At 58.4% G+C, this 20,934-nt stretch overlaps 6 protein-coding genes across 6 annotated transcripts; 2 read left to right on the top strand and 4 right to left on the bottom strand.

The window, feature by feature from the left end:
- Positions 1 to 2,556: 2,556 nt before the first annotated feature.
- Positions 2,557 to 4,440, bottom strand: rsd1 (Phosphatidylinositol-3-phosphatase SAC1; the record flags this gene model as incomplete). Its single annotated transcript, XM_071059226.1, has 4 exons — positions 2,557 to 2,815; positions 2,874 to 3,338; positions 3,396 to 3,704; positions 3,782 to 4,440. The coding sequence occupies 4 exons, from the start codon at positions 4,438 to 4,440 to the stop codon at positions 2,557 to 2,559; spliced, it is 1,692 nt and encodes a 563-aa protein (XP_070915327.1).
- Positions 4,441 to 5,892: 1,452 nt separating this feature from the next.
- MFIFM68171_03804 (uncharacterized protein) lies at positions 5,893 to 10,024 on the bottom strand (the record flags this gene model as incomplete). The annotated part of the gene is made up of 3 exons (XM_071059225.1): positions 5,893 to 6,993; positions 7,223 to 9,262; positions 9,341 to 10,024. The coding sequence occupies 3 exons, from the start codon at positions 10,022 to 10,024 to the stop codon at positions 5,893 to 5,895; spliced, it is 3,825 nt and encodes a 1,274-aa protein (XP_070915326.1).
- Positions 10,025 to 10,910: 886 nt separating this feature from the next.
- SCS7 (fatty acid alpha-hydroxylase) lies at positions 10,911 to 12,089 on the bottom strand (the record flags this gene model as incomplete). Its single annotated transcript, XM_071059224.1, has 2 exons — positions 10,911 to 11,301; positions 11,356 to 12,089. 2 exons carry the CDS (start codon positions 12,087 to 12,089, stop codon positions 10,911 to 10,913), a joined length of 1,125 nt encoding a protein of 374 aa, XP_070915325.1.
- Positions 12,090 to 13,339: 1,250 nt separating this feature from the next.
- On the top strand, positions 13,340 to 15,751 carry MFIFM68171_03802 (Heterokaryon incompatibility protein Het-C; the record flags this gene model as incomplete). Its single annotated transcript, XM_071059223.1, has 4 exons — positions 13,340 to 13,484; positions 13,557 to 13,717; positions 13,765 to 14,993; positions 15,049 to 15,751. The coding sequence occupies 4 exons, from the start codon at positions 13,340 to 13,342 to the stop codon at positions 15,749 to 15,751; spliced, it is 2,238 nt and encodes a 745-aa protein (XP_070915324.1).
- A 477-nt stretch (positions 15,752 to 16,228) lies between these two features.
- Positions 16,229 to 18,154, bottom strand: PTC6 (Protein phosphatase 2C 6; the record flags this gene model as incomplete). Its single annotated transcript, XM_071059222.1, has 1 exon — positions 16,229 to 18,154. One exon carries the CDS (start codon positions 18,152 to 18,154, stop codon positions 16,229 to 16,231), a length of 1,926 nt encoding a protein of 641 aa, XP_070915323.1.
- Positions 18,155 to 19,058: 904 nt separating this feature from the next.
- Positions 19,059 to 20,574, top strand: MFIFM68171_03800 (Hydroxyproline-rich glyco protein; the record flags this gene model as incomplete). The annotated part of the gene is made up of 2 exons (XM_071059221.1): positions 19,059 to 19,866; positions 19,925 to 20,574. 2 exons carry the CDS (start codon positions 19,059 to 19,061, stop codon positions 20,572 to 20,574), a joined length of 1,458 nt encoding a protein of 485 aa, XP_070915322.1.
- Positions 20,575 to 20,934: the final 360 nt, after the last annotated feature.

The following is a 20,934-nucleotide window of genomic DNA, read 5'->3' as shown; positions in this document are numbered from 1 at the left end:
AATGGACGAAGAAGAGAGCTGTGTTCTTGAGGGTGGAAGTGGGTGGTTGGGTGAGAGAAGGTAGGGGAACTGGCGAGTGGGAGAAGGAGGGTTTTATAACCAAGCCTCGCCACTGATTTCGCGAAAAATAAGTGAAGTAGACCAGCAAAAAGTAACTCTCACAGTGAACTGTGTAGACAAAGGTCCACGGCTGCTGCCAGGGTCTTGTGGTTCGAAAACAGTGACGCTAGCGCCCGCTGTTGGGCAGAGAGCACTCACGCGCCCCCTGTAGTGTACTCGCTGCTGATCAGATGCCATGACTGCCGCCTGCCAGCCTATTATCTTGGGGCGAACAAGTGCCTGACCATCTGTTGGGGCGTAAGGAGACAAACTCCCGGATGACCAGCTCGCGGAGAGGTTTGCTTGCCTCCGGCCGACCATCAGTGTTGCTGTTACCATGCGTTGGAGATGCCGGTATTATTCAAAATACCACGCTGAACCTGCGTTGCTGTATATACATGGCGACGAGTGGGCGTCATTCTTCCTTTCTTATCCTCTCCGGTGCCAGTCAACTGATCGCGAGCGGCGTGGCGTGGCCCTTGTGCCGATGGAGTGGGAAATGCAGAACGGCATCACGGCGCTCGATACCATTCGGTGGCCCCCAATTCCCGCTGAACGATGAAAACGACTTGGAGAAGACATCATCATTTCAAATATACGCGACCTGAGCGTTGATGACCTGTGAGTCCGTGGTCAACAAATATCCATCAAGCAAGGCAGTGACTAACAATCGATAACCAGGCTCAACACCCTCCTGAGTTACCCCCGAGAATGAGAAAGAGCAGAGCTGCAGCGGACCTGCCGGAAGGACCGAGTCGCAAAGCATAGAACGCATTCACTCAGATGGATGATGATCCGAAGGGCAAGAGAACATCAAGACATGTATAAGAAACAAAAGAACAAGTACGACGCAATAAGTACCCCATCCCAACCCACACAACGGGCGGAGATGTGCGGTATGGGTGGGAAGAAAAAGGGGATGAAGAAAAACAACCGATAGCCAGTTCAGGAAACAAACGAAGACGAAGCACCTGGCTGATTATCAAACCGTCGACTGTTGACAGTCGACAGCAGCTAGGGACGGACCCGCTGACCATGCGGAGCCGGCATTGAACGGGGTAATAAAGGCGCAGGAAAAGGGGCTGTTTACCAAGGAACTCCAATCAGAACTTCACAGACTCAGAAAGCCAAGCAAGACAACAAGCAGACGCAGGGGAGCAAAGAGAAAAGAGACGCAGGTGCGTAATAACCAACCACAGACTTCGCATGGGCTGGTTAACAGCCACAGATGCCAGGACCAAAGAAAGAGGAAGATGTAAGCAATGAAACGCAACAGAGGGAGGGGAGCGAACAGCAGAGCGATATATACCATAAGGAGGTATACAAGTACATAGCCCAAGAGTCAGGTCCGACTCTTGGGAATCAAAATGCGGCTATTAACACGAACAAGAAGCGGTTCGTGATTATGACAGAACGAAAGAGGTGGAAAACGAGGGGAGCATGAGCATTTGATTGAACGGTCATACGGACTGTGCAAGACTCATAAGGAGTGCTACAGTCACCGCCCGATGAACCATCCAGGTAGCCGGGCCGTTGGATCTGATTAGTTCCAGGCTCTCTACATTCCTTCGCGGTGACATGTGGGAGGCGGAGAGGTGATAGAGACGTTGTTGGTCGTTGCGCCTGCCATCAGATAGAACAAGTAACGACAAACCTATATAGCTGAATAGGTGTTGTTCGACGGCATCGCACGTGCCCAGCCAGGTAGCAAGTGACGGGAGACATGACAATCAAGGACTGAACTGTTACCCGGCATAGTTAGATGACTAGGCCGTCCAACGCAAAGATGGAAAGGGTCCAAGGGTCGAAGGGATGACTCAACCTTGGCAGCCGCAACCCATGGCGTCAGCGTTGAAATAGTCACCCTCAACGAAGACTATAGCTTAGCCGATTCACACGAGACGAAAAACAAGGAAGGGCACAAGACGCAAACTATATTCCTCAAGGGGCTACCTGAATTAAAATACCTGACGAGAAAAGTCAAAGGGGGATGAACAGAGGCTCGCTGCCCTCTGCTGGCCGAACGTGTCCTCTGCTTCTATGCGAGTCTTGTTCTGCCTAGGTACAAAATCAGCAACAACATGCCAACGCCGTTTCGAAGGCTTCATTTCGTAAGTCCGGTCCGGCCAAGGGGTGATGATGGTGGTAAAGAGGCAAAGCGGGGGTTGGTACTGCTGGGGTGGGCATCAGCGGTTATCGACAAGGCGGATCAAGCCGGGGAGGGGGCGTAACGCCGGGCTCCCACGATGCCTGGTATGTCGTTTTTTTGGGGGCTCCTAAAAGTTTTATGGAAGGGGTCCAGCGGACAATTGGCGCCTGAAATACAGGCAAGAAAAGACTCTGCCACGCGGTGCGAGAGTCTGGAGCAAACGTCAGAAACACCCAGACGGCAAGGAGGAATGGTGGCCTACCGCGGAGGGATTCCTAAGCAGGCAGCAGGGTGCCGTGATTAGTGTCTTAGATCGCTTTGGTGCGAGAGAACAAACTGCTGTAGACCGCGTCCACAACCGGAGCAGCAGTGATCATCCTTCCGTCGAAGTAGCGACCGTTCAAGCCTTTGATGGCATTCTCTCCGCCCTGAACCTTGTCGAATTTCAAGTAGATGTCGCCTTGAGAGTTGGGGTCGAGAGCGATGTGCACGACATGGCCATACTTGTCCTCGGCCTCTTGACGGACCTCGTCTTCCAGCTCCTTGGCCCAGTCCTCGCCCTCTTGTCTGTCAAAACCCGTCAGTAATGCCGCGCCGAGGAAGGAAAGAAGAACTCTGTACGTACTCGGAGGGGTCAAACATGTTGTGCAGAACCACGCAGCGGCTTGCCATACTGACATTGACAGGGAGAGGCTTCGTCTCAGTCTTGGGCTTGAGGATCTGTCGCTCAATTTGGCCGTTGCTTGGCTCGTCAGTCCTTGCCAACTTCCGCATGAGGGCGTCTCGGCTGTAATTGTTAAAGTTGACGCCGGCGACGTCAGTGTCATCCAGGGCGCTGGCACCGGTGCCCTTGTCGTTGTCTCTGCCGCCGGCACGATCAAAGTTGGATGCCGGAGGCCCTCTGCCACCGGCTCCCGAGAAAGCCGATCCCTGGAACTGTTGATTCTGGCCTTGGAACCCTCGTAAGAGATTGGCCGTTGACTCTGGGGTAAACTTATCGTTTCCAAGTCCCACACGGATCGCACGACCGGCAAGGTCGAACCCGTTCATCTTCTCCAGAGCCTCGCGAGCCTGCCCAGCATCACGGAACCTAAGTAAGGCTTCGTTAGCGAGCGGCATCCAGCCGAAGGGGGGAGCGGACACTTACTGGACAAACCCGTAGCCCCTACTGCGACCGTTGTCATCCTTCTGCAGCTGCACAAACTCAAGTTCGCCAAAAGGCTCAAAGACGTTCTGCAGGTCCTGCTCTGTGATGCTGAAATGGATGTTTCCCACGTAGAGCCTGTGGAAGGGAATCGAGTTGGGGTGATTGCCAGACGAGTCCGCGTTGCGCACTTGGCGGTTCTTCTCAGCCTCGGTGAGCTGGACAATGACGGGAATACCTAGGAGTTTTTGACCAGTGAGCTGAAGGGCGGCGGCGACTGATTCTTCACTCTTGAACTCAACGTAACCGACGCTGCAAGCCATGTTAGTCTCAAGGGAGTCAAGAGGGAGCGCCGGGCAAAAAAATAAAGGAAAGAGAGAGAAGCATACCCTTTCGAACGGTTACTAACGCGGTCCTTGACTATTTGAGCCTCAGCAACCGGGCCAACCTTTTCGAAGAATTCCTTGAGCTCGCGGGTACGGAGACGGGCAGCTAACTGCTGGACAAAGACTGTGCGGCGATCGCGCTCGTCGCCAGTAGGAGTTGGCTCGCGCGGCGTGCTGTGTCTGCCGCTGCTGCGGCGCTCATCCTCGCGGCGACGATAGCTGCGGTCATCGCGGTCACGGTCGCGACGTTCGTCTCCCGGGGGGCGGTAATAGCGATTGGGCGAGCGGGAACGAGAGCGAACCCCCCGGCGGTCTCTTCCCCGGTAGTAGTCTCCGTCGGGTCTATGACGACGTGAGTGTCGGCCAGAATCACGGCTTCGGCTCCTACGCCTACTACTCCTGTGGCTTCCGGCCTCACTTCTTGGTGTGTCTCTTCCGCTCGACGAGTTCCGGTAGCGGCCGCCGCTGCGATCGCGGCGCTTGTATCGGTCTCGGTCGCCCTCTCGACTGCGATCGCGGCCGCGGTCCCGGTCACGGTCACGATCGTCCCGCTCGCTGCGGCTTCCGTTCTGCGGCGAGTCGCCATTAGCGGTGGCCTTGCTGTTCTGCTCCTTGGAGGAAGCAGTCGAGTCAAGGAGAGCCTCCACGTCTAAGCCTGACATTTTTTTTTGTGACTGGTGCAATCCACACGCTGGCCGTTTCCCTTTCTAAAGATGCGACGCAATGATCCTCGATGAATCACAAAGTTTTGCGGCGCTTTTGTAGATAGATTCGATCGAGGTGCTGCCTGACGGGGCAAGGAGGCGAGATCGGTTGAATCAGAAAGTGTGTGGCTCGCTATGAGCCAGTCACGCTCAGCGATCACGTGGTACGGGTGATGCGGACAGTACAAACACAGTGTCACGCACGGATGCAGGAAGGGATTCATCACCCTATCCACCACGTACCGGAATGCGACCGTCTCGCGGGGGCTCTTCACCTGAGGGTCCTAGCTACAGAGTCCTAATGGAACCCCAGATTCCGAAGAATCTCATTGCTCTGTGTTGGGATGCTTACTAGGACTTGCTACGGCCTCTAGATGGTGTCCGCCTTGTCCAGCACCTGACTGTGACTTGAGCAGGAAAGGTGAGGAACGCCATCGCTAGGAGTGTAGAGTGCGCGGCTGCCAAATCGACCGGCAGCAACGGGGAAGCTTATAAACAACCGCAATCGACAGCAAGGAAAACGTATGGGAGGTTGAGGATCTGCTTGCCAGGTGGAAGCGGAGGAGAACACTCTTTTACCTCGGGAAGTGGAAAGGCTTCACAGACGGGGACAACACGTGCGGGAAACAAGAGCGCATGGACGACGAAGTGGTCGACAAGTTCGACACGACCTATTTGCGATACGGAGGAACCATCCCAATACCGGTCTTATCCTCGTATCTTGTCGTTGCGTGATAAAAGCGGTCTAGCGAGTTTGTGTCTTTGGTCGCACACCGTTTGGGGCATACCTCGAATATTTTAGTGCCTAGGCTTATAGTCTAAGTTTCCGAGTATTACCAATGTAATTGTGATGGTTTCATTACTACCTTATCCTGTCGCCGAACGCTATATCTTGGGAATAATACAGTGAGGCTCACTACACCCCTATAACACGATAATCGTATTATTCCTGTTAAGAAAACGGTCCTTGACAAAATTTTGATAGCGGATGGCTGGTTTCTGAATCTCCGAGGCTTGAATGTGCAATCTGTCGAGTCGTCGGATCATCCGCCTGTAGCTGGGGTGCTGCTTCGGCGCTGGCAAGAAATATGAAATGCTAAGTGATACCCGCTTGAATTTGGGATTCGATATAGGGTTTGGCCTTCGCATCAGCTGAGGGAATATGAATAAGAGCCCTAAACCTCATGTTATTCCGCAGTCTGGCAGGCAACGCTACTAGCGAAACGAAACAGTTACAGGTTGCCCTTTATTTAGGGGGCTTGTGAAGCGAGCGGATTTATGCAAGGCACAATCGAACGTGATGGTGTACAATATACGGTCCCCCACCCCGCGCCTCGCACCGCACCCTCTCTCGAGTCGCGTGCCCTACAACCCCTTACGACGACGCTCTCGGGCAACCCTCACCCCACGCTACTGCCCCCTCCCAATAATCCTAGACCTATACCTCCAGCGGCGTACGACGTATTCCGGGTCCGAGTCCGAGTCCGAGTCCGAGTCCAAGTCATGGTCAGAGCCCAAGCCCTCTCCCGACTCGCCCTCTAATGCCAAATCGCTGTCTGGCCAAACGTCGTCGACGCCCACGCTCCATTCGTCGAACAGCGCTAGGACCATCTCGCTACACGTTGAGTTGGCGCTTGCCTCCTCATACGCTCTTTTAGATATAGCAAACACGCCGCCAGCCTTCTTGATGAACAAGCATAGGATATCATGCCCTCTGTACTGGTTTCCTGCCGCTGTACTAACCGCCTCCTCGGTGACCTTGACTTTAATCCCATGGTCGAGGAAGAGTTGGATTATGTCGTGGCTGTAATGTCTGTTGGCGACCGCTGCCCTTACTACCTTCTCGGTTGCTACAATCCCAATTCCATACTCGAGGAATAGTTGTATTAGCTTTAGGCCAAGGTTTCTGTTCCCAGCTGCTACCGCTATAACCTGCTCGGTTACATGCCTCCAGCCGCCGTCCTCAAGTAGGATGTCCATTATTTGAAAGGCGTATGTCGTGTAGTTGAGCGCCGCCGCCAGGACCACTTGCTCGGTTATCTCTACTTCGATACCGTGGCTGAGTAATCGCTCTATCACAAGGTGGCCGGAGCCTGTGTTGGCGGCTGCCGCCCTCGTCACCTTCTCGGTCGCCGCGACGCCGATTCCGTACTTGAGGAATAGTTGTATTAGTCCCGGGCCGACGTTTTCGTTCCCGGCTGCTACCGCTATAACCTGCTCGGTTACGTACCCCGCGCCGCCGTTTTCAAGTAGGACGTCCATGACTTGGACGCCGGTCACCTTGTTACGCGCCGCCGCCAGGACCACTTCCTCGGCCACCTCAATGTCGGGCTGGTGCCTAAACAAGAGGAAAATCAACTCGTGGCCGTTGGAGATGGGGGAGCTCTTGCCGGGGGGACATCGCAGAATCCAGGACCTCTGCCACTCGTTGCGAGCTGCCGCCTCGGCGACCGCTCGGGTGACCGGGGCTCGATGCTCGCGGCCGAGCAAGAGGCGCATCAGATCCAGCCCCTACTTGGCGTTACCGGCCGCGTCCTCCATGACGGCCTCGGTGATGGCGACCTCGTCACCGCACCGGCGGAGTAGGAGCCCCATTAGCTCGGCGCCCTGTAACTGGTGGCGGGCTGCGATCCTGACCACCTGCTCCGTCACCCTCACCCGCGGGCCGAGGTATTCGAAGAGTAGCGCCAGCACGTCGTAGCCAGCCCTAGCCGCCGCCTCGACCAGGCCGTCATGTCACCTCGACGTTGGTGCCGCATCTCTGTAGCAGTAGCTCCGTCAGCTTTCTCGAGTGCCATGGACGCCCGGCTGCCGTCTCTAGGACCCGCGTGTCGATGTCGATGTTGCCGGCGTATCTATCGAGGACCCTGCGCATCAGGCCCGCCCCGCGTCGGGCGGCCATCACCTGAACTACGTCACCAGTCCACCGGATCCCGAGGCGGTTAGCGTGCTGGAGGAGGTAGGACATGATCGCGTCCCCGGACTGATTCTCGTTGCCGGCGGCCGCCTTCAGCAACGCCTCGCCCATCTCTGGGCGCGGGTGACCAACCGGCCCCCTGACGCGCTCGTATCTCGGGCTGAACCGGTCGGCGAGGAAGCGGATCGTGTCCAGGTTATCCGACCGTGCGGCCGCCGCGACCATGACCGACTCAGTGATCCTCATCGTCGCACTAACCCCCCCGCCAAAGTTTTGGAGGAGCATTTCGATCTCCTCCCTCTGGTCCGAGGCCGCCAACTCCTCGAGGAATTCCGGCGTGACCTGGACGGCGACCTCGGGACGGCCGACGAGGAGATCGAACAGGGCCTCGCCGCCGCTGCTGTCATCGTCCCAGGCCACCTCCAGGGACGCGCTGCCGGTGACGACTTTGCTGCCGGGAGCGCTGCTGCCGACATGGTCGATGAGATGCGCCACCAGCTCGGCGTCTTGCTTGTCTACCGCGGCTTCGAGCGCCGTCGTCGTGACCTCGACGCGGGCCCCATGTAGGCGGGTGAGCAGCTCCACCGCTCCGCGACCCGACTCGATGGCCAGGAGCAGCGCCCGCTCGTCGGGGCGGCGGAAGCGGCCCCGCCGGCCCAGTATGTTGGCCATGATCTGGATGTTATGCCCCTGTAGACCCCTGCACCGGCTTGCTAGCCCGTAGGCGGCTGCCAGCACGCGCCGGAGCCCCTCACTGCTCGGAGGCGCGCGCGTGACGTGGTCCATCATCTCCAGAAAGCGCTCGAAGGCGTCGGGTTGTCGGTCGACGTCCGCTAGGACGGACGCCAAGTCCAGGAACCGTCCGGCCTGGTCTGGCAAGGCTAGCAGCGGCGGCCCGGCCTCAGCGTGGCCCTTGTTCAACCCAAAGTCGTCGTAGTGATGCCTCTCGCGGTCTCCGTCCCGGGAATCGAGCTGCTGTTCCCAGTCCCACACTAGGAGGAAGTCGCGATGGGGACCTCGTGCCCGCGTCCTAGCGACGACGACGGCATCATCGTCGCTCCCGAGACGGGTGCCAACGGCGACGACAACCCAGTAGTCCCGGCGTGGTCTGATGACGACGGGGCCCTCGATTCCATCGAGCAGGCAGACGAGGTCCTCGTGCCGGGCAAAGGGGGCCGCGAGATGGACAGTCTTCCAGACGACGGGGGGTCGCCTCAGCCAGCGCCGCCGTCTCCGGTTCGCCACGTTGACCTTTAGCCAAGAGTCTCCGGCGTCCGCCTCGTCGGAGCGGCTCGCGCTGGACCGGGTACCGTTCACCAGGCCGAGGATACAGCCCTTAACTCTGGCGACGGCAACCTCCCTCTTTTCCCAAGTCATGACAGACGCGGTGTTGCCGACAATATGGCAAGCGAGCCTGCCGAACAGGTCCCGCCACCCGACGGCGTAGTCGGACAGCAGGCTGGCCGGGATGTCCTTATCGGAGCACATGCCGAGCAGCCCAAAGAGCTTGTCCCGTCGGTCGGTGGCGTCACGATCGTGGTACAGATCCAGAAGCTCTGCCAGGGGGGAGATGCCGAGCGAGAACCCCCCTCCCCGCCGGCCCGCCGCCACCGCCCGCCGCGGACGGAACGCGGCGCCCTTGATGAGGGATGCGGTCGTCCAGGCCATGTGGACAATCGCCATGTTGGGGTGCGCTGACGGCGAGCCCAGGCCCCTCGTGTCGAACGGATCATCCTCGCTGGCGATTCTCCGTGCCGGCTTGAGTAGGGAGCCGAACATCGCCTCCAACCCGAGACAGAATGCTTGCCCGTCTATCTCGGTCGAGTGCGACACCATGACGACGTGCCGAGCCGCGGCGACCTCCTAGAGAACCTTGAGCGGCGAGCCGTCAGCAACCTTTCACTCGAGATCAAGCACGACGAGGGCACCGTTTGACCTTACCCAGATGCGCCGGAACCACGGCCGCCCGAGCAACGACCAGATGGCTTCGCCGTAGTCTTGTTCCTGCCCGCCCTTGTCGCTCCCGTTGTCGCGGTAGTGGTCGTTGTCCGCGCCGACGAGTCCGCCGTCCGACGGCGGCCCGCCCGCGGCCAAGCGCAGTTGTTCGAGCCCCTGGCCGCTGTTGGTCGTGACAGGGCTTCCGCTTCCCCGGTCGTCAGCGTGCGGGTCAACGGCTTCCTCGATCCACACGACGACGCGGGTGGCCGAGGCGTAGATCTTGGTCATGAGTTGAATCTGCTGCCCCCGCTCGGCGATGTTGTTCTGGTTGATGCACACCGAGTCGACCCAGAGGATGCGCTCGAGGCAGCCGTGACGGAGGCGCCGGAGCGCGGCGTTGAGGTTCCGCGTGATGCGCAGGGAGCCCTTGTCGCCCACCATGAGGATCTGGCGGTCGGCCGAACTGCCCCAGACGTACGACAGGGCCTCGTATGGGTGCGCGCCCATTTCCGTGTCCGAGAGTCGATAGTCGATCAGCCGGCAGCGCACCTCGGCATCCCGGTCCTCGTCGGGCGCGAGCAGCAGCAGGCGGATCCAGCCGTCGGGCAGATCAAAGTACTTGTGTTCGGTGCGGGCTGGAGAAGCCGCCACGGCTTGCTGGCCTCTGCTTTGGTGATGGGGGTCCATATCCGGTCCACCGGCAGAGGGTAGCGAGCGGGTGCGTCAGAGGGGTTGGGAACAGCGTGAGGAGCTTGGAGAGGCTGGAGGGACTCAGATGCAGAGCGAGCACGCGCGGGGTCCGGCGCCATTGGGCATGGCATGCCCAATTACCGTCCGAGCCTGAGCCGTGACAGATGAGGGTGAGGTGTGGATTTCCAGACAATGGCTGAGCCGGCTGCAAAGCACCAGCTGCAAAACCCCGATGTGCAGAACATAGTGGGTGGGTGCGTCCAACCAGCCACAGACGCCGGTAACTGGGCGGTCTGGGAAGCGTCACGATGAGCAGCTCAATTACGGAAGACGATAGAGGCCCACATATCCGCCGGCTCTCCGGATCTGAACGGTCACGGGTAATAGCCACATAATCGTTGACGTTGTTGCTTTGGATGTTGCTGATGCAATGGGCGAAATTGGACATTGGAACCCATAGAGCAAAACATTCTCTTTTCAACGTCTCACCCAGCATTGCGTAACGCATACATGTATAATGTGAGCCTACACATAGAGGTGGCAACACGGCGACAGCCGGTGAAAGAGTATTTTGTCTTTGATGAACTAGTGTGCAGGCATCACAATACGAGCAGATTATATATTAGGATATTCTGGGATAAAAGGACAGAAGAGTTAGCAACCTCCGCTGAGAGGAGAATTTGCCCCCTGACACACGCACGCCGCCACTCCCAAGAATCAGAAGCCCAAACGCCGGCCGCATCCAAGCAGAGAGATCAAGGACAACCCTTCATGGCCATCCCTCTCTATACACACACCGGCTGGGGGGGCATGCTATGCTATGTACGTCAGCTCATTACAAGATATATCTGTGTCATCCCCGTCATTCACATTGCTCGTCCACCTAAATCTTTTTGCTCTTTGGCACAAGCTCGGTGCCGAAAACCTTATCCCAGAATGGACTGGTGACGCCAAAGCCGTTTTCGTAATCTAGGAAGTGGTGCTCTAGGTGGTACTTCTTGAGCGCCTTCCACCAGAGCGGGAGGTTCTGGTGGTGGAGGAAGTAATGCGTCAAGTCGTAGCAGATGTAGCCGAAGATGCCGCCGCAATAGACGGCCGTGGCGATATGCCAATCCCAGAAGAAGACAGCGTGTGCCAGCTTCCAGAAGGGGGCGGCCAACGCGACGAACAGCGCCGGAGGCATGACCAGCCGGTACTTGTCCATAGGCAGGTAGTGATGAATGCCATGGAGAGTAAAGTGCAATGTGATTCCGACGCGGTTGTCAGGGAGATAGCTAAAAGGTATGTTAGCAGCTAGCAGAACGGTATGGGGGCATACAGAAACTCACTAGTCAAGGTGGAACAAAAACCGGTGTAGACCGTACTCGACTAGGGTCCAGATACCCAATCCCAGCATAAAGCAGCCCACTTCCCAGAGAGGATTGCTGAATCCCTTGCTCGCAAGGTAGAGGCCGTATGAGACGGGCGGGAGCCAGGCAACGGGGATCACCCACCACGGGGTCTTGCTCAGAGGCTCGAGGAAGTTGCCAAAAAGGGGTGCAGAAGCCCCGCCCTTGTAATGGCGTGGCCGGTGGACTTGGTCGAGGTAAAACTCCTTGGAGAAGCCACCAAACCAGACCTGAGGGAAGAGTGGCCGGCTTAGGTCCAGGAACCTGTGCGTCTTGAAGTCCGAGGCAATGTCGGTATCCTTGCTGAGATCCTCCTCGCAGGCCATACCCGTCCGGGGGTGCACCCATTTTCCGTTTGCATCCTTGACCGCCGCCTCGCCGTCTTTGAGAACTGTCGAGTTTGCCTTGCCGTTAGCCGAAGCGAGAAAGCCAACAAGCGAGTCGTCGAGCACCTCGTAGGCCGCCTCGGAATGCGCATGCGACGATTCGTCCTTGAGAATGTCTGTGATGTCCCTTCCGGCGTACTCAAGCACTAGGTCGGCGCCGCCAGGGTGCGAGTCGAGGAAGTCGGTCACGTCATAGACATTCTGCCCAAGCGTGACGAAGCAAGACTTCTTTGAGTTGTGAGACTCGACCTCGGCGAGCGTAAAGGTTGGCAGCGTGCGGCCGGGCATGTTCGCATATGTTGTCTCGCGGACAGACAGAGCCGCTTGCGACGGCTGACGACTCCTCTCGGGATGCGCGGGAGCGCGTTATCTCGATGACAGAGGCGAATGCAGAATGCAGAAAAGGAGCGACAGGAGCGAGAGATGAGGACGGGAGGAAGAATCAGGGGAAGAAATAAAGACTCGAGCGCATTGCAAGGGTTTCAACGGTAATGGGTAGACCGAAGCTTTCCTCGACGCAGATTGGGTCAACTATTTTTTTGGGGGTTACCAAAGCTTCAGGGGCATGTCAATCACAGACGCGAAAGAATTCGGGTTACGCGAACTCCGAGAACCCATCATCGGATGACAGTGGCGCTACCCCCGTAACTGTATTACCGCCAAGAGGGACCGGGATAGGGAAAACCGACTGATCGGGGTCGGTCGGATCGAACTGACTCCGGAATTGGGAGCGTAGTACTGCCAAAACCCTGAGGATCTATTGACTTGTGTAGAACTACTCACTAGAGGAGAGCATTGTTTGTTCCTATCGGCATGTACCTTGGTTTTCCTTCCTACAGATTCGTCTGGTAAAACCCCACGAAGCCGGGAGATCTCCGTTCTCTACGTATATTATGCATCTAAGCAGCAATACTGAAACATCATTTTAGGGGGATGACGCCGCCTGGCAACCGAGTCCTTGGCGGTCCGGGCACCTGGCCGAGGTAGCGGGGTTCGTGCAGCTGTGCCCCTCCTCGCGCTTCAGTTATCTTGCTCAGGGTTTGCCTCGTGTAGATGATGGATTGAAATGCGCGTATGCTCGAATATCTTATCACGGTAAAAGAGGAAAGGCCCCGTGCAAGCAAGCAGGAGTACTGAAGCAATGGCAATGTCCTTAACCCGGCCCTAAAAAGGCGTCCGTCGTTGTGCTGTTCGTCATGGTTGCTTTCGCAAACCGCGCCCGCCTTATCTGACGTAAAGAATTGGGGTCTTGGCACACCCAAGAGTTGGTTCAACCTTTCAGCTCTCATCCAACTCGGCGCAAGCTTCACAAGAGGCCGTCGTTTACCGGTTGTCTCCTTGACGAGTCGATATTCAGCTCGAATTCACACAAATATTTCATGCGTTGTGCGACAAGCGCCCCTCGGTGAAATCAGAAGCGGTTTGCAGTCAGCGTCAACCCTGGTCAGCTAAGCGCATATTGCGTCTGCGCCCAACTCCCGGAATAGAGAGACGGCTAAGAGGGTTGCCGCTCGTTAACATTTATCGCCCTCGACGCCATGGCAGGCCTCAGGATGGGTTGGGGCAGTGCGCTCCTGGTTCTCAGTCTACTTCTCGTCGTTCTTCCCGGCAAAGCCGCTGCCTTTGGCGCGGGCAACATCCCCTCCATCGCCCAGGTCGAGGGCCACAATTGGAGACATGGAGGTGTGTAGAGCCTGTAGATTGCAGGCGCTTCCCATCAGCGAGTCCAAGATGACTAAACGGACCGTTATACAGATATTGAGGATATGCTCAAAACTCTCGCCTTTTTGCATGGGAAGAAATGGACCTCCATGATGATCTCGCGCGTCTACTTTGGCAACTGGCTAAGAGACTACTCGCAGGCTATCGACGTGGGCAGCCTGAAGGGTGTCAACGCGGCTACTATACGGATAATCGTGAGTTGGTCATGGCCTCCAACCCATGCATACGCTGACGCCGCCAGGTCTGGGTGCTCTCTTTCATGGCCAATGGCTACGCGACCGAGGAGTTTGAGGTGACCGAGGAGCGTCTGGGTGCCTACCGGCCTGAGGAGCACATCGACAACCCCCTTGGCTATGCCGACGGCCAGGATGCTCGCAACTATGACGCTCGCCTGCGAGGCCCCGTTGACCCGAGGGAGCTCGAGATCGATCCTGGTACCGGCATGAAGAACTACATCGCCAACGAGAGCGGCGGCTGGGCCACCAGTGCCGGCTACCTGCGCTGGAGCTTTGCCCGCAGCATCCACTTCGGTCGCGTCTACACTAGCGGCGCTCACGGTGCGTCTGGCAAGGAAACTGACCTGTGCGAAGCCCTACGGTGCCTGGGCCAGGCCCTGCACTGCATGGAGGATTTCAGCGCGCACAGTAACTACTGCGAGCTCGCTTTGCTGGAGATGGGTTACCACAACGTGTTTCCCCACTGCGGCAGCGCCACCAAGATTCACTTGGGCAGAAAGATGGTTTACCCCCTTGTCACCGGGACGTTCGGAGCCGTCGACTTCTTGCATTCCGTCCTTGGCGAGGCAAACGACCACTTCACCCAGTCTGAGGTGGACGAGATGAACATCGCTCTCAAGAACGCCGAGCAGGCTAGCCATGCTAACGAAGGCGGCCACGCCGGCCAACGTGGATTCTTTGGTTCTGGCTCGGGGGGTGGCGGCAAGGATTTTATATCCCTGGTCTCCCAGCTTCCTGGTGTTGGCGACGGCTACGCATCGCAGGCTAGGAATCTCAAGGCCAGGTCTGCCGCGCAGGAGGAGGAAAACGCTCGCGCCGCCGGAAACGTCAACGTCGTCCCGGGCATGAGCCCGAATTTCGACCCCGTCAAGGTGTCAGGGCAGATCTACCCGATCCTCGAGTTCCGCGACAAGATTGTTCGGTCCATCAACAACATGATCTCCAAGGTCCCCGGCCTGGAGAGCCTGTTGGAGCACATCAGTGAGACCCTGACGGCTTTCATTCTGGGCCTTCTCTCCCCCTTCATCCGGCCCATCATCAACCAAGTATCCAAAGTCCTCAAGGAAGGCTCCTCCGGTCTGATCGAAACCAGCGCCAACGCGCAGTTCGAGCCGTGGACGAACCCGCGCTGCGACAACCCCACGCACTCGATGCTCTCTAAGGACCACTTCACCAACGTGCTCAACTCATGCGCCGGCCGTGTGTCCGTCACCATTCTGCAATACGTCGTCCCGTAAGCCCTTCTCCTTATTTCATAACATACACAACGAACTAACTACGCCATGAAGCCGCGTCCTCTACGCCTGGGAGAACCCGGGCGTCCCCGTCGACGAAGTCGTCAACGACGTTCTCCGCGCTTTCCACCACCCGGCCGTGCGCGACGAGCGCATCGGGATCCAGCGCGAGATGTTCGAGACAGTGCGCAAGTGGACGCAGGAGACGCCCCACCGCCACAGGCTCGACCAACTGCTCTCGTCGGAATCAGTTAAGAACCACGAGAACCACATCCTCGGCGCCGGCAGCTCCTCCGGCGGCAGCCGTTCCCTAGGAGGACACGGCGCGTGCGGCGGGCACGGGTCGGACGGCGGGCACGGTAAGCCCGCCGGGTCGCTGTGGTCGCAGATCAAGACGAGGGATACCGAGTCGCGGGAGGCGCCGGGCTCGGCAACGAGCTACTACACCGGCCCCGCAGCTGGCGGCTCGCCCCAGCCGCGCCACGGCCGGCCCGGATCATCCGGGTACGCGGGGAGCTATGGGCAGCCTACTCCTCCGCCCGGTGCTGCACCCCAGGCGGGGTACGGCCAGGGGTATCATAATCAGGGGCAAGCGGCGCCGTATGCGCAGCAGCATTGGCAGGGACAAGGGCAGGGACGAGGAGAGGGCCAGTATGGCGGCGGTCACCATCAAGGGGGGTACAGTTCCCCGCAGCAGCCGCAATATCCGCCGCACGGAGGGCAACCGCCTTCATGGGGGGGATATCAGCGGTATTGAGGTCCATATGTGAAGGAAGGGATGAGAAACCAGGGCTGGAATTCTCGTTTTGACACCGTACTGCGATACCTAGTTCATTATCCCACACCATTGGACAGACGGACGCCCGTCAATATTGATCTTTATTTTGTGGGCTTTTTGGGACCCCATTGTAGCAAAGCCAAGCCTCCCCAACCCCCCAACCCCCTTTTTGGAGCAAACGGGATGTCTATCTAAGTAGTACGTCTAACCACCGCCCCAAACGCCGTCTCTCCATGCTATGCGAAGCATCGCCCCCATCTCTTTAAGCCACATTAAGAATAACTGCCCGCTCGCCCGTTTCCCGCCATGCAATGCAAAAAAGTAGAGCCTGCCAATGCCATCGTCGTACATCATGCGAATACCGGGGTAGATGCAAATAAAAGAAAGAGCCAGAGAGGGAGAGAAGAAAAACACTCAACTGACCACAGACGCCGTATTATCTCACCGCGCCTCACCTCACCTCCTCCCCCTCCTCCTCGGATCCAGCGCCTCGGCCCGCCTCAAATCCCTCATCTCCTTCGTCCCCAGACTGCCCACCCCGCCCTCACTCCGCCTCTCCCACCCGCCCAGCCGGACGACCAAGCAGGTGGCGTTATCCCCGTCCTCGGAGATCTCGGTGGCGTACTCGACGACGCGGCGGGCGCCCTCCTCGGGGGTGGCGGCCTCCTTGATGACGTCGACGATCTCCTGGTCGCCGAGGGTGCCGCTGACGCCGTCGCTCATGAGCACGAGGAACGAGTACTCGGCGGGGGCGAGGTGGACGCGGGTGACGTCGGGCTCGGCCGAGACGCCGAGGCGCTTGCTCTGCATGTCGCCGAAGGAGCGGCTGTTGGCCAGGCCCTGGAAGCGCTCCTCGCCGAACGAGTCGGTGGCGAGCGACTGGGCGAGGTAGCGCGTCAGCCGCCGCGACTCGGTGGGCGACGACGGCCGGTGGTCGCTCGTCAGCGGGACGGGCAGGCCGGTCGCCGTCTCGCAGAGCAGGATGCGCGTGTCGCCCACGTGCGCGACGGCCAGCGTCGAGTGCGCGTTGGGGTGCCAGAAGGGCGACGGCGTCGGCGTCGAGATGAGCGCCACCGACGCGGTCGAGCCGCCTTTGAAGCGCGCCGGCCCGCCGATGCTGCTGTGCCCGGACGGTGGAAGGTGGGGCTTGCCGAGGATCTCGTCCTTGTTCAGGGGGAGGTTGTCCGAGATGTACGGGTCGTCCGGGTCGGGTTTGCGCGCTTGGGCCGTGATGAAGTCGAGATCGGCGCGGAGAAAGGCGTAGGTGAGGACGGCCTCGAGGGTCGCCGGCGCGCGGACTTGCCGTTGGAGCTGCTGCTGCTGTTGTTGGAAGTGTGAGTCTTCGGGGGAAGAGGTGGATGTCGTGGCGGGGACGGTGAAGTGGTTGGGCCGGAACCGCCTGAAGTAGCCGCCTACCGTGCGCTTGTACTCTTGCAGGAGCTCGGATTGGAGCCTGGCGGCTTTGGAGATGCCCCCTTCCTCCGCCGAGGTCTGCTGGTCGCTCTCGGCCTGCTCCCTCGCCTCCTGACCGCTCCCCGAGTCGGGGTCTCTCGTGGAGTCGCTCATTGTTGCCCCGTGATCCCTCTTCAGACTACTTTGAAGCTCGAACTCGGCCGCAGCCTCTTCGATGTAACCGTGCAGCTCGTCTCGGAGAAACTCGCTGCACACGCTGCCACCATGACCGTCGAACACGCCAAAGTAGAAGATCTGAGGATCCCCTAAGGCGCTGTCGGCACTGGTACCTTCGCCGATCTGCTTCGGCGACGACTGGCTGCGGACCAGGCTGACGGGTACCCGTTTTGCAAAGGCGGGCATGTGTATTGTCCCGGCTTGGTTCGTGTCCTCGTTGTATACGCGCTGCCCGCGAGAGACAGACACTCCAAAGTGATGCTTGGCGCTTCGTAGGGGAATGCGCACCACCGTCAGGTCGCGGCTGGGCATGTTCGGAGGTGCTACGGCCGGGGCGGAGCCCGGCCCCGGAGTGTGCGGCATGGAAGCGGAGCGCGGGAGCTTGTGGCCGGGGCCTGCCGACGACCGGGAATCGGGGTGAAGCGAGGACGACGGGAGGTGGGTAACAAAGTAATTGTGGAAGCCTCGCCGAGGGGATTGGTTCGTGAGATACGGTCGCGTGTGGTAGCCGCGGAGGTCCGTTGCTTGACCAAGTAGTAGCCTCGTCGGTCGAGCCGGAGCCCGGAGTTGACCCCGCTGCCGAGCGATTCGCAGCGGGCGTGCTGCCATGGAGATCATCCTCGACTGCGTCTGATCACGAGCGTGGAAGAATGTCGCGACATAGCCCACGAAGACGTCAAGAAGCGATTTTCGCTGGGCGCGGCTGGCTCTCGCCGAACCAAGTCCGAGGGGCCGACCATGTAAAGGAGCCATTGCCAGGCTGAATAAGACGATGTCGCGCCGACACGCCAGCTAATGCAAGTTCCCGACCAAGAAGACCGAGCTGCGGAACGATCGCGGAGTCTCCGGCTATAGGCATGACAAGACGGCCTTCGGTGGTTGTGCAGCCAGTCGAGGCTGAGGCGGCTGAGGGATTGTATGAAATTGTTGGGTCGCCGAGAGAGAGCAATGCGCTGTCCCCCGCCAATGTCTGCTGTTTCCCGGGGGCTCGTATGCCTCAGCTTGGCCAAGGCGATTGGTGGGGATGAGGGCGAATATGCTTGGCGATCAGAGGCCTGAAGCTGTTGAACCGGATCAAGTTTTCCACGCGGGAATCAAAATCGGATTCCCGGCCCTCTGGTGATACAGGCGCTATGGGATAGCGGGTGGATGCTCACGTAGTCTTTATAATGATTCTACTTGACGGGAGGGAGCCTTCTGAGGACGCCGCGACTGGCACCCCCCCTGCAGTTTTACGGGGCGTTTATACAAATTCGGCTTCTCCCCCTCGTGTCAAACGTGAAATTGTGGTGGGGCTGGGCCAACGTCATTTTAGTGGCGTCCCGGGGGCTTGCTGGTTGCACAACACACTTAGCTGCTCATACGCAATACTATATTACATAGCATAGACACGGCTATGTACACTACGTTCGTATGCCCTGTCTCACTTTTTGCTGTCTCCACCGGGTTCACTCGCAACACGCTGGCTGTGTCGACGGCGATTATCGGGCTGTCGAGGTATTATTGGTCCAGACGCTTTTGCAGAGTCTTAGCTGTTTCCCACTCGACACGTTAGGCTCAGGCAGCAACACAGACCGTGCTGCCCTGTTCCCATCGCTCCATACCTCACACTCTCTGGAACCAAACTTAGGGTATAGAGGGTAAAAGGCACATGACCATGGACAGCCCGGCAGAAGATCAAAACGGCAACCCTCCCGATTCGGCCGCCGCCACAGAGCTTAACATCGTCGACATCGCACCAGACGGGGACATCGTGCTCGACGTGACCTTTGACACATCCAAAGAGACACTTAAGACGGCTAGAAAAGCTGCGAAGCCTAGACCGGGCCAGCAGACTACGCCCCCAGTGCTTAAACCCCGGGTGCGCTTGGGCTACCGGGTCCAGCTCGCTGTGCTGAAGCAGAACTCTAAATACTTCGACAACTTGCTCAGCGACACGAGGTTCGCCGAAGCCAGGTCGATAGAGGCTAGCTTCCGGCGGCTGTCGCTAAACAATGTGAAGCCATCAGAGGCGGACGCCAGGGACCTGCCACTGGTTAAGATCCGCGAGGATGACGAGGCAACCCAGACAGCAGGCCTGGACTCTGCGTTTGGAGACCTCTTGAGGATTCTGCATAGAAAACAATCCACGGCGAAAGCCATGACGATGCACAACCTTGCCGTGTTGGCTGTCCTGGCTGACCGGTTTGACTGCACGGCCGTCGTGTCTAGGTATTTGAACGCCCTGAAGTATAAATGGCCTGCCACGCAGACGAGGCTGTCCAAAGACGACGGCCCGGCTCTCAGCAGAGCGGCAGAAGAGACGCTTCGGCAGAAGATCCTTGTGTCGTGGCTGCTGGACCAGCCACTGAAGATGCATGCTGCCACCCGTGAACTCATCCTGTATGGCTCGAGAAAATGGAGCGCCTTCGTTGACGAAGACACCAATACCGCCGCGTGGTGGGATCTGCCCGATGATCTTGAGAGTGAGCAATTCTCCGTTTCATAGACTTGCCGGCCAGTGCCATGTTGACTGTTTGGAAGACGAACTACAACACCGCCGCGAATGCATCTTGAACACGGTCGCATCCGTGCAGCGGCATTTTGTCCAGCTCTACACGTCGCGCACGAGGCAGTGCACGCTGGGCTACGATTCCAGCGCAAGCTGCGATTCGTACCAGCTCGGAGAGATGATCAAGTTTCTCGTCGGCCGCGACCTAATGTTCCTCGTTGACTTTTCGTCCAAGTCGATGGATAACATCCAAGACTACGCCACGGTCGACATAGTCCACATACTCGCAACCCTCAGACAGTGTCCAAATTATCAGATCGACACGAACCATCATAACTGCGGTCTGAGGACCCGCATCCTGCCGATACTCGACCACATCCAGGCCATGCTGTCGTCCAACATCGTCTCCATATCGAGACCTGCGTGGAGCAAGGATCGGGAAGCTGCGTCTTGGCACCAGCCGGAAGGAGACGCCGACAAACAGGAGCCGACGGAGTTCCGCTTCACCCGTTCCATGGCTCGGGATCAGCGGCTGCGGTACGAGGGGACCATGGCGGCTGACAGGATGGCCAAGGCCCTCTTCACAGCGGACAAGTGGGATTGGACAGCTGAGGACCGAGAGGAGCCGCGCGAAATGGGGATGGGCAAATGGAACACGCCTAGCCTGGTGAAGCGAATATAGGCCACGATCTTGGGGGATTCCGAGAGGAGTTTCTGCAGATGTGTCGGGAGGTACAGCCTACCATGATCGGATCGGTGTACTTGTGCCATTCTTCTTGCATATAGTGTCAGCATCATTTGAATGAGCCAATGGCGCCATCTTCCGGCCTGCGTGCCCTCACAGTTGTTCGGAAGTGCGGTATCACAAGGCTCTGTAAGTTTCAATATGCCAAATGGCACCAGCGTAAGGAGCCATGAGCCTACGAAAAGTGGTGGCTCAGGCGCCTTCGCGGTAGATGAGCTAGACGTGGGGAGGTAACATACCCAGTTGCGCAGCAATCTCCGAAGCCTCAACACTCAAATACCGAGACCGGGAAGATGT

Source organism: Madurella fahalii, assembly GCF_045866475.1.
Source record: "Madurella fahalii IFM 68171 DNA, scaffold_2, whole genome shotgun sequence".
Classification (NCBI taxonomy): domain Eukaryota; kingdom Fungi; phylum Ascomycota; class Sordariomycetes; order Sordariales; genus Madurella; species Madurella fahalii.
The sequence above is the reverse complement of the archived record's forward strand: the minus strand, read 5'-3'. Positions and strand labels throughout refer to the sequence as shown.